This window comes from Pteropus vampyrus, unplaced genomic scaffold (assembly GCF_000151845.1).
Source record: "Pteropus vampyrus isolate Shadow unplaced genomic scaffold, Pvam_2.0 Scaffold3, whole genome shotgun sequence".
NCBI lineage: Eukaryota > Metazoa > Chordata > Mammalia > Chiroptera > Pteropodidae > Pteropus > Pteropus vampyrus.
The window spans coordinates 4,094,941-4,107,355 of NW_011888784.1; the positions used below are offsets into that span (position 1 = coordinate 4,094,941).

The 12,415-nt window shown below is 52.3% G+C and overlaps 1 protein-coding gene across 2 annotated transcripts in view; it reads left to right on the forward strand.

Annotated features, from left to right (window-relative positions):
- Positions 1 to 11,629, forward strand: part of SMAD7 (SMAD family member 7) — a 29,663-nt gene extending 18,034 nt beyond the window's left edge. For both annotated transcript variants that reach the window (XM_011360831.1, XM_011360838.1), the window contains exon 4: positions 9,573 to 11,629. In XM_011360831.1, the coding sequence (XP_011359133.1) occupies positions 9,573 to 10,111 (539 nt within the window). In that variant the 3' untranslated portion in view covers positions 10,112 to 11,629. The remainder of the gene's footprint in view (positions 1 to 9,572) is intronic.
- The last annotated feature ends 786 nt before the right edge of the window (positions 11,630 to 12,415 follow it).

Below are 12,415 nucleotides of genomic sequence, written 5' to 3' on the forward strand. Positions count from 1 at the left end.
GGTAGCCAGATACCCCAGTCCCAGGAGGGGGCTTGGAGAGATTTACAGTGGGAAGGAAAGTGCCCCCCAGATTTCTGTCCCCAGGGCCTGGCCTGATTTCCTGGGCTGAGGATCGGGGCTCCGCTACCAGCTGGCCACATGGCCTTGCATGAGCCCTTTTTGTGCCCTGGGCCTCAGTTTTCTCATCAGCAAAATAAGTGGCTGGACTTGGTCTCCAAGGCCTTTGCGGTTCTGACATCCTGTGATCTTTGGTTCTTGGATTTGTGAGCATGTAGGAACGAGACCTCGTTGCTGAGGTAGTGGGGTGGTAGCTAACGGCCTCTTCCATGTGTGAACAGAGGTTGTAGTTCTTCCTGTTTCACAGCTTGCAGACTCTCCCAAGAATGAGCAAAAGCTGAGGACTCTTTCCCTAGAAAAATGCATATGCGTACCAGTATTTGCATACATTTCCATACATTTCCGGAGGACTTTTAGTCTTTGGAATCTCCTGTACTCAGAAGGTAGGTTTAAGGGGAGCTTTAGGGAGCTGGAGGGCCTTTTTCTTTCTTTTTTTTCTCTTGTGGTAAAATATATCTATCACGTTTAGCCTCCAAACTGTTTTTTTTTTTTTAAGTGCATAGTTCCGTGGCGTTAAGTACATAGCGCTGGTGTGCACCCATCCCCTCCATCCATCTCCAGAACTTTTTTTTACCTTTCCAAACTGAAACTCTGTCCCCACTAAACATTAGCTCTCCAGTCTCCCCTCCCCCAGCCCATGGCAACCGCCATTCTATTTCCTGTCTCTATGAATTTGGCCATTCCAGGTACCTCATAGGAGTAGAATCGTACACTATTTGACCTTTTGTATCTGGCTCATTGCACTTAGCACAGTGCCTTCAGCAGTTATTCCTGTTGTAGCATGTGTCAGAATTGCCTTTCTTTTAAGTGTGGATGTATGTACGTCTTGTTTATCCATTCATTTGTTGATGGACGCTTGGGTTTCTTCCACTGTTTGGCTGTTGTGAATAATGCTGCTATGAACATGGGTGTATAAATCTCTTCAAGATTCTTCTGGGTACGTGGGATTGCTGGGTCATGCAGTAATTCTAGGTTGAGTTTTTTGGGGCACTGCCACGTGGCAGGGCCATCTTGACTTGTGTATCTGCATAGACTGATCCCATGGGGCGGGGGAGTACCACAGCCCATCAAACTCTGAGATGTGCAACTGGGTGGGCTTGAGGGTGAACCCTGGGGCAGAGGTAGTGAGAGAAGAGCTGGGGTAGGGGTGGGGTGACAGTCTGTCCAAGTGTGGTGGGGGGAGGTGTGGCCTGGCTCTCTGCAGTGAGACAAGTCAGATTGGAGCCCACATCTGCGAGGCCCAGAATCCTCTGAAATGTGGGGCGCACAGCACAGAGCATCCAGCTATTTGCATTGGACTCCAGGGGTCATGTGATGGCAGCCCAGGGTGGAGGCGACTTTGTCTTTCGTTCCCTGGGTGGAGGCTAGGAGTGTCAGGGCCCTGGAGGGGGGTTGCTCAGGCCTGGGAGGTTCTGGGTGCTCTGGGGGTGAAAGGGCTGGGATGGCTGAACAGTGAGTGTGTCAGAGCTGGAGAGATTAGATTACGGAGGCAGACAGAAGCAATGATTAACTTTTCCAGTCTGCACACTGTCTCCAGTCTGTCGTACTGTTGTTTTTCCCTGTAAGTACAGTGTGGCCCAGGCCTGGCCAGGCCCTGGTGTAGGGTTGTAAAGAAAGAGAAGGAATGAGGGCTGGGAGTGAGCAGGGGCGGGGAGCCAGGGAGCCAGGGAGCCGGCCAGAGAAGGAGGCTTTTCCATCAGATCCTGCATTGGAATTTATTGGCCGGAATGCAGTAAATGTTCAAAATGCCATCCCATCCAACAGTTTTCATAATTGTTGTGGAACAAGGGGAGCTGGGGGAGGGGAGAGATGAAAAGGACTTTTGTTTCCCACTGTACTTTTCCACGTCTTGGGACGGTTTTCCTACCGTCTAGAAAAACCAGAGTCGAGTTGGAGCTGTGTAGGGGGTGGGGTGGGAGTAGGGCAAGGGCCTGCGTCTGGGTCCTGGAATACCTTTCAGGGAGGGGGAGGTCATTGTGCACCAGACTTAATTAAAATGAGGCCCTCAGCAAAAGCAGCTCGCTGCAGAGCCCCTCGCCCTGCAGACAAAACTGTCCTGTACCCCTGAGGTGGTGTCCTTTGGGAAAACTGGTTTCCTATGCGTCCGCTTTTATTAAGACTGTTACCGAGCGTTAACATGTATCCAGTGTACTTGCAAGTGGTCCATAAAAAACAAACAAACAAACAAACAGAAAATGAGGGACCTTTCGGTGGTTTAAGCAAAGGTTCTTTTTTGTTGGATTCGTGTATGGGAGTGTGCCTGCATTCCCAGTTGGGAATCCACATGTGGAATTTGGGGGAATCTCTGGGAGGTGGGTAGTTGGGTTTAGAGATGTGATTCAGCCGTCTTCCTGTTGTCTTGTGGTCCCACCTCTTCTTGGGAGCGGCCAGGGTCATACCCAATGGACAGGAGGGCGAGCAGATAATGCCGTACAGGTCTGGGGCGTATTGGGTATGCAGGTTTATGGACCCCTTTCTGGAGAGAGCTGCTGAGTTATTTGGGGGGTAATGGTGAGTACTTCGTGGTGCACCATGGAGTGGAAAAGTCTTGAAATTAAAACTCGAGAAGTTTTAATGAGGCTGGATACACGCTAAACGGCAGCCAGAGAGGCCCGTTTACTGTAAATATTATGAATGGAGTTGGCCGGACTGGAGTCCCCACCCTTCCTCTGAGGCCTCTCAGAGCCTGGCAGAGCTGGCCTCCTCCGAAGGCAGGCAGCCGGGTACACGCTATAATTTGCATGGCTGACGGCTGGGGCACAGGAAGCCACGTCAGCCCGGCTGGCGAGACAGACGGGAGATTTTGATTTGTGTGGCTTCCCTCCCCTGCCTGGCTCTACCCTCAATTATATTCTCTGATGGCAAAGTACGGCTCTTAGGAGGGACCCCAAGGCTGGGGGCCTCAGACTTGGATGTTTCAGGGGCTTTGGGAGGTGGGGGTGGGGCCCTTTTGAGGGGTAGGGAAGTACATTTTAACTCTAGTAACAGATTACTCATCACAATTTGTCTGTAAGGCATAGTCACGCATCAGTCTTGTAGACTAGCAGGATGCGCCAAATCCGTAAGCTCAGGAGAGTTTGCAGGAGGAGGGTGGTGATGGGTGAGAAACTTGTGGGCACCAAGCCTGGGTGCACATTGGACGTGATTGTGAGAAAGGAGACCCCTCCCCTGGGGACTCACCTTTTCCTGAGGGCCATGAGTAACAGAAACGTGGAAAGAACACAAGTTTGTAACTCTGAGGGGGGAAAAAAAAGTTAGTTTAGAGATGGACACAGCAGCAAAATCTGACCCAAATCTCCTTGCTCTTTTGATTTTGTTTTGTTTTATTGTTGCAAATTAAATGCAAAAAATGTGCCCTCCTTTTTCCAAAGTGATTTTCTTACTCTCCAGAAGGTAGTAAAAGTAAATGGAACCGGCATTGTTTAATACTTACCGATTGGGCACCTTTGTGGATTACAGAGTGTAGCCAGAGACCATCAGAGCCAGAAGTGGGCCCAGCCCCCTTTATGTTAGTTATGGATAGGTTAAACTGAGACTCAGAGAGGGCGAGCCACTTGGCCAAGGTCACAGAGCAGTTCGTTGGCAAAGAAGCTGCTTCTTGGTGTGAGGGAGCTGGACCCCACGCTCAGCCCTAAAGTAGGCATAGCATTTCCAAAGTGTGTTCTGAAGGACACCTATTTTTTCACTCCAGCATTTGCATAGGAACCCTTGGGGACTGGTGGCTTTAGAGGTCCTATTTGGCTGCCCACCCATAGCTCACGCCCAGCAGTAAGCAGGAGTCTGGCCTTGAATCCCCGTTCTGCTCTTTGGCACATGCCATGTACCTCATTTCTCCTTTTAACATGAGGATGGTAGTAAGTAGTCTGCAACCTCACAAGGCTGTTATTGGAGTCCCTTCCAGCAGAGCCTGTACATAATAAATGCTTATCAAGTGTAGGCCCAGAACTGTCCTCCCACAGAGGGGCGGGGTGCGGGGCGGGGTGCGGAGCAAAGGGGAAGAGTGATCAGTGTTTTCTGAGCAGTTGGTGGAGAACTGGAGAAGAGATAACCCTCCTAAGAGATGAGACCCTTGAGTGTAGCTGCAGGCTGGGCCCTGGCCCCTGGCTTTCGCATCTCATCGTCATAACAACTCTGTGAGGCTGGCACCGGGAGCATGCGTCACTGCCAAGGTTCCACGGGAGGTAGATTTGAACTGGGGCAGTGGGGTGGGGGTGAGATGTTTGGGGGTGTCATACCGCAGCAAAGAACTCCCTGAGGGCCAGGATTTTGGGAACTCAGTTAGCTGGACCCTAGGACCTGAAGAAGCGCCTTGGTTTTTGAAGGAGACCCTATGGCATCTCCTGCCCACCCCCCAGTCCAGCCACATCAGTGGACATATCACATTACAGAGCCCTGAAAGAAAATCCAGCCTTCTCAGTCCTGCCTTCTGCCAGCCAGAATTCATCCTCTGATCCGTTTGGTGAAGGAGCTTGCTGCAGCGGTGATAGACAGGGTCTGACGGGTTTTCTGGATAACTGAACGTTAACCCGAAATGTTTTGGGTTTGTTTTGACCCCATGGGTAACTTGCTCTAAACCCCAGAGTTGTCTGCTGCTTTAGGAATCTGAGGGAGTCCTTTCCTGTCCTGATGAGGTTGAAACATGGCAGATAGGGGCTGACCCCAGAATCCGAGCTGAACCCAGACACCTTAGCAAGTTTCTTATGTGGTGACTTTAGTTTTCTGCTTATTTGCCTCTCGAAAACAGGAGACCAGTAAGAGTCCTTGATAATTGTGAATATTTGGGATGAGACTAGGTGGGGACGTACTGACACCAGGTCCCCTTTTATTTCAGCCTTTGTCCCTGAAGTGGGCTGGCTGCTCTCATAACAGCCGTTTTCTGGCTGGGGTGGGGAGCAGGGCTGATGGGTGCTGTTAACCTTTGAGATGTCTGATGTAGGGGAAGGATGGGATGAGGCAACCCTCGGTGGCGCCAGAGTCCTGACGAAGGGGAGGACCCTGGACCTGCTGTGGGCGAGGCATGATGGCAGTGTTTGCGTTCCAGGGTTACCAGGTTTAACTTCTAGGTCTACTTTTGTGCCCTTCATTTGCCCTCGTCCTCCTGTGGGAGGCTGCCATTTCTGCCTAGGGAGACCTGTCTTCTCTATCCAGCCTTCTGCTCTGCTGGACCACTGAGGAGGGGGCTCGCAGGCCCATCCCACTGTCAGATTTTGGCAGAGTAATATCCCTTTATACCCCAAGTGCCTCGCAGAGATGAGAGCGCGTCAAGACCTCTCCTTGTCTGTCCACTTTGTACCCCGGTCCCCTTGCACCCTGGCAGTTGCGTGCATTTAATACACCGGGTGCCAGCTGCTCTGGCTCTGTCTGTACTGGCTTCGTTTCCCCAGTAAAGGCCAGAATCTCGAGGACCTCCTCCCCGCCATCAGCACCGCCTCTGTGTGTGGGCACAGGCAGGTTCAGATGGCCTCGCTCTCACGCATGCCTGCTTCTCAGAATCTCACTGGGTGTTTTGGGATCAGTTCTAGCTGCCTCTCTGGCCTCATGGTCACCTTCATGAGCCGGGTCCAGAAATGGTACCGCCGAGGCACTGGACGTGGTCTCTCCTCCCTCCCTCCATTTTTCCTCATCTAAAGCACTTTCAAATAAAACTTTTTTTAAAGGAGAAAATTCCTCGCTTACCTAAAATCTGGCCCCGAGGTCTGGTCACCTATGCCGTCGAGACCCCAGGCATGAGATTCATTCATAAGCCCCTGGTCTTCTAGAAGGGTCTGGTCTGTTCATTCACGGTCTGGGGAATTAAATAACTTTGTGAGAAGAGGCATGGAGCTCTTTGTTGAGTGGTCTTCTCTAATGCGAGTGCAAGCACAAGGCGAAAAGCTTCCTCAACACCCTCCTCTGCCTTCCTTTTAAAGGGTAGATTTTATGCTTTAAGGGAAATGGGGAAGGGGAGGGGGAAAACAACCTTACAGGAATTTTAGGCCGATTCAGCATTTTTCTAGGGTTGCTCCAAAAATTCCCTCAACTATAATAAAAAGAAAAAATTGTGAGCAGGCATCTGATTAGTTAGCTTTTTACAACACAGCTTCTTCTTCTTTTTTTTTTGAATGCTTTAAAATGCGCAAATAGAGTTTTAAAACAAGCCCCTGTACAGTTTTCTGAGGAGGGAGAGAAGCTGTTGAAAATACCGGGAAAAGTTAAAAAGCTGAGAGAAATGAACAAGGGGTCGTGAGTTTTGCCTTTGGAGTCGAAGAATCAGCAACCGTGATAAGCCGAGTTGGGTCTCTGAAGACTGTTCCTTAGGCCTCCTGGTAACCAGCTCACCAGGGAGACTTCTGCATGAGATCCTCCCAGGTCCTCGCCATGGGGCCTGGGGAGCCCCCAGGAGCTAAGCACAGACCTTTGTGGGGAGACGCTTGTGGGCTGTGGGCCCAATTCAGGGAACTGGGTTTCTCTGAAGATGATGCTGAGTGCTTCCCAGAAATGAGCCCAAGTGGTGGAGAATTTGGGGCAAAGGGGGGAATCTCTGAACTGACAACGGGAGAAGCTGTGCCAGGCCCCAGAAGTGTGATGCATTGAAGGCGCCCTCGTTGTTGCAATAGTTTTTCTGGAGAGCCTGTTTTTGTCCTCGGAGATAGTCCAGGAGCTGTGAGGAGAAGGAGTATCAGCGCTGGGAGGCCCTGGGGTGCCACGGGGAGTGGGGACTGGGGAGCAGGCAAGGATCCTGCTATGCCAGATTAGGGCACCTAGTGGGTTTTCAGGGGCCTTCTTCACACGCAGGGACACCCACACGCTGCCGTTTATCTGGGCTGGGCCATTAACCTCAACAGAAAAAGGCTTTTTCCAGGCATGTCTGGCAGCAAATTGCTGGGTGGACTGGCGGGCTGCACAGATGAAAGAGAGACCCGCCAGAATGCTCCCCCTTCTCCCCGCTCAGGGCGCTGGGCCGTGTCCAGTCGACCTCAGGCCCCAGCCCCCGCCCAGTTTCCTCTGCCCCCAGAGGCCCGAAGGGCAGACGCAGCCCCCACACCCCTTGCTGGTGGGCCTGGCACGGACAACTGGATCCCAGGCCCCCACCCCACCTCGCACCTCCTCCTCCTCCTCCCTGACAGCGGGTGCCAGGTTTCAGGGCGGCCGGGCTCCATGAAACAAAGTATTGTGAGGCTCCGCTGAGGGTCTCCTCCGCCTCCCGCCCAGCGACTCCCTGAGTCTTCCTTTCCAGGCCAGGCTTGTTGTCCGGAGTTGGGATAATAAGGGAGAACTTCTTACATTTCAAAACATACCCCCCCACCCCCCGCCACACATACGCGCGCGCGCACACACACACACACACACACACACACACACACACACACACACACACAGGCAGGCAGGCAGGGCGCCCTGAGCCTTCCAGAAGAGGGCTTTCTCCCGCGGCACACTTGCACACCGGAGCGGTCTTATTTACGGGGATGTCGTGGGCCTTTGCTGTAGCCTTCAGAGCTGGACTCCCTCGCAAGAAAGTTCAAAGATTGCCAGCACTCACGAGTTTATTAGCAGTTGATGGAGACTCTGCAGAAACAAGTTAATGCCTGATGAGTCACCTTCTGCTCGGAACCCTTGCCCCTCTCTTGTTCTCCCTTATGTTCTAGTGTGCGCGCACGTAAACACACTCACTTGTGTGCTCACACTCCTGGACACACACGGCCTCTTTCACACTTGTGCTTTATAGATGCATGTGTGCTGGGGGTGGCAGGCCCATTTTCTGGGGGTTGATTTTTGGTGGAGTGGGGATCGAGGGAAAGAATGAGCCCTCAGCTCTCCATGTTAACGTAGCTGTCCGGGCAGGCATTTGAGAAGGCCAGGTAGGGTGTCGAGACAGCCACTCAGGGTGTGTGTGTGTGTGGCTGCCTCAGTGGGTCACAGTGCACATGTGTATACTGACTTACGGGACACCTCCATGCAAGACTGGCTGCTGCTTTAAAAAAAAAAAAAATTCACGGAACTGACTGGTTCCCAGGTCCCGACATGCCTGTGAACGTCGGAAGGCGTTCTGTGCTGAGCTGCACTGGGTTACCCAGCCTGCGGGGGCAGCAGGCGCGGGGCCCCCAGCCCTCCTCCTCTCCCGGCCACCACTCTGTAGAGCCCATCGCCATCCCCTCTCCAAGCTCAGTTGTTCCCCAAATCAAGAAGGCCAGACACATCAAAAGACATCTCACAGCCAATCCCCACCTTCGTGCCCCAAGCCCCCCAGAAAGTGAGAAGTGAGGGCTGGGGGGGAGGGCAGGAGGAGGCCTCTACCGCCGGCTCTCCCCCCTGCCTTTCCCCATTTTTGTTAACAAATACAAGACTTCCGGTCTCCGCCCTGCCACCACAAACCACAGCGTTCCTGCAGCCTGGCCATGCAGCCTGGCCCGGCTGGGGAGATTTATGGTTCCCAGTCTGAAGCCTGCCCCGCTGGCTCCAGCTTAAGGAGGAGTTGGTATGCCAGCGGCAGGGGCTCCCTTTCCTTCCCTGTGTCCCCTTTTTAAAGACCTCTGTGCGCCTGTTTAGGAAAATCACCCAACCAGTGTTACTGCAGTCTCCCAGGCTTCGTGTGGGAAAGCTGGGGCTGGGCCTCCAGGGGAGGGAGGGTGGAGGGGGCTGGGCGGGAGAATAGATGCTGGGGGGGCGGAGGAGGGGGGTGAGGAAAGAGAAGGGCCCTTTAAGGGTAGCTGACCCCATTTTAGACACATAATCGTCTGTCTGGGCTGGAGGAAGTTTCCTTAAGGGGTAGCCTGGGATAACACCAATCTGCGTGTTGTGATTTGGCATTTTGACATGAATTCACCCTTTGTGTGCAGAGCTGCTGCTGACAGACACACTGAGAGTTGTTTATCTATTAGGAAGGTTTTTGCCCCAAACCACCCCCATTTAATTTTTACCAGATAGCACTCTCTTATGACCAAGTCACTAATCTGAGAACTGGGTGACGAGCACAGAGATTGTATAACAGGTGGTCCTAGAGTCTGGAGACCTGGGTTCCAGGTCTGGCTGGGCCATCCTCTGGGGACTGGTTTTCTCATCAGAATGACCAGGACCTAGAGCAGCTGGCCTTCAAGGTGCCATCCAGTTTAAAGAACTAATTCTAGGCCATGTGCAAGGCCTTTTCTAGCTTTAAAACCAGACTGGCCGGCCAGGTGGGCACATGTCCTGGTGTCTTGGGTGCCTGACGGGATGAAGGGAGTGGCAGGAAGAGGCACCCCAGTGAACCCCATGCTTAAAGGCAGGGCCCTTGAATCAGTGGGTCAAGATATCTCGGCCCCAGTGGGAGGTCGGTAGAGGCTGCAGCATATGCAGCGCCATCACCTCCCTCCGCCTTCCCTCTTGTACCGAGGGATGAGCTGGTTGTGGGGGTCGGTGTGTGTGTGCTTGTATTCCAGAAGGATGAGGAAAAGCCAGTCCCCATCGCCACCAACCCTGTCCGCTGTTTTGTTTTGTAGATTCCCAACTTCTTCTGGAGCCTGGGGATCGGTCACACTGGTGCGTGGTGGCATACTGGGAGGAGAAGACGAGAGTGGGGAGGCTCTACTGTGTCCAGGAGCCCTCCCTGGACATCTTCTATGATCTACCTCAGGGGAATGGCTTTTGCCTCGGACAGCTCAGTTCGGACAACAGGAGTCAGCTGGTGCAGAAAGTACGGAGCAAAATCGGCTGCGGCATCCAGCTCACGCGGGAAGTGGATGGCGTGTGGGTGTACAACCGCAGCAGTTACCCCATCTTCATCAAGTCGGCCACACTGGACAACCCGGACTCCAGGACGCTGTTGGTACACAAAGTGTTCCCCGGTTTCTCCATCAAGGCTTTTGACTACGAGAAAGCGTACAGCCTGCAGCGGCCCAACGACCATGAGTTCATGCAGCAGCCGTGGACTGGCTTCACTGTGCAGATCAGCTTCGTGAAGGGCTGGGGCCAGTGCTACACCCGCCAGTTCATCAGCAGCTGCCCGTGCTGGTTGGAGGTCATCTTCAACAGCCGGTAGCCGCGTGGGGAGAGGACAGAGCGTGAGCCGAGTGGGCCCAGTCCAAACTACTTTGCTGCTAATATTTTCCTCCTGAGTGCTTGCTTTTCATGCAGACTCTTTGGTCATTGTTTTTTTCCTCCCCGCCCTCCCCCCGCCTTTTCTTGTCATTCTTGTTTATGTTCTGTTTTGTTTTGTTCTTTGAGAAATAGCTTATGAAAGTAATTGTTGGGGTTTGGGGTGTTGTATAGTTTGGCAGGACACCCCCATATGACAAGGAGAAGCAAAAATCAGTACCACCAAACACAGTGTATGAATGGGGAGCAGACCCTAACTTTGGGTTCTCGGTTCACTTGTCAGGGCGTGTGTGCGTGCGTGCGTGCGTGCGTGCGTGCGTGCGTCTGTGAGTGTGTGTACGTGAACGACAGATGGGGGAAGCAGCGTGCTGCGTGTCTCTTACGGATGTCTCCTGCCGAGAGCTCTGCACTCCCCGGCTGTGTCTGTCTTGCCCTTTGGACATGCTCAGCGGGGCAGAGGCAGTAAGTACCCAGGCAAGCTGGCCATGGGTGTCCCGGCAGCTGCCAGAAGCGAGGCTCTGCCTCCAGCCTGAGGAAGCCGCCCCACCCCCACCCCCCCTTCTAGGACAGGGCCTGTCCACAGGCTTCTTAGAAGCAACCCTGCAAGAGGCTGAACCAGAACCAGTTGTTCTTAAGCTTGTCTTACTCCCCTCCCTCCAGCCACCCTGCTGCCATTGTCCTGTCTTTCTTTTTTGGCCACCTGCTCCTGGATGTCTCCGAGATGGGCTTCCTGGGGGCTGCCGGGGCAGCCCCGTCGCAGTATTGCTCACCCAGTGCCCTCTCAGGCCCCTCGGCCTCTCCCCTGCCTTGGTTACATCAGGTTTTTCCCTGACTCAGAAAACCAGCTCAGCACTTTCCTCCCCTCTGCAACCTGTGTGTTGAGTTCTGCTGTTAGACCAGCGAGGGGAGCAGCCCCCCTTCCCGCCAAGAAGGATTCGGTCCATCATAACCCAAGGTACCATCCTGGGCTGACACCTAACTCTTCTTTCATTTCTTCTACAACTCATACACTCGTATGATATGTTGACACTGCTCTTAGCTCAATGAGCATGTTTAGACTTTAACATAAGCTATTTTTCTAACTACAAAGGTTTAAATGAACAAGAGAAGCATTCTCATTGGAAATTTAGCATTGTAGTGCTTTGAGAAAAGGACTCCTGAAAAAAAAAATCTGAGATTTATTAAAGAAAAAAATGTATTTTATGTTATATATAAATATATTATTACTTGTAAATATAAAGACGTTTTATAAGCATCATTATTTATGTATTGTGCAATGTGTATAAACAAGAAAAATAAAGAAAAGATGCACTTTGCTTTAATATAAATGCAAATAACAAATGCCAAATTAAAAAAGATAAACACAAGATTGGTGTTTTTTTCTATGGGTGTTATCACCTGGCTGAATGTTTTTCTAAAGGAGTTTATGTTCCATTAAACAATTTTTAAAATGTATACTTGATTCTATGTTGTCCTCCAGCTCCTTTTTCTTCTGGTGGGAGGAGAGAAGGCCAGGACATCCATCAGAAACTGGAAGAGTTGGGGTCTCCCCGGCTTGGTGCTTGGTTGAGGAGGAAGGGGAGGTGGACCACGCAAGGGACGTCCAGAAGAGCCTGCCCTTGCAGCATCTGTTCCCTGTGTGCTAGAAAGACCCGTGGCTACACACAACCCGCCTTCCTGTTAGGCGTGGCACTTGGGTCTAGCTGGCTGGGTGTCTGAATTTGTAATGGTGTCAACCCCAGGGAGCCCTTAGTTATAAAAAGTGGGGTGATTTTTCAAAGCTTGAAAAGTTGAGAAAAGGAGGATTTCATTTTCTGGGTGATTGGGAAGAAGGTTGCACTGGCAGACAGGATGGGGAGATGTGGTCACAAGAACCTGGGTCCATCCATCCGTTCCTGCTTGCTAACTCCTCACTTGGCATTAAATCCTGAAACCGCTGTGCCTTTCCCAGAGCAAGGTCACTGCCACACTGGTTTCCAAGACAGGTTTCCACGAGAGTTGAAGCATTGGAGGGAAGACTAGGGCAGGGAGGTTGCATATTGGTGGGTGAGGGGATCAGTCTCCCTCTTAGGTCCCTCCCAAGTTCTGCACCAGGTGCTCCAGGAGGTGATGGCCAGAGAGGGTGCCGAGTCCAGGTTCTGCGCTGCAGTCTCCTCTCACACCTAACTGAACTCCTGAAGTGACAGTTGTCCAGTCCCCTCACCCAGCCCAGCCCCGATGGCATGTACTGGTAAAGCGCCTTCAGTAC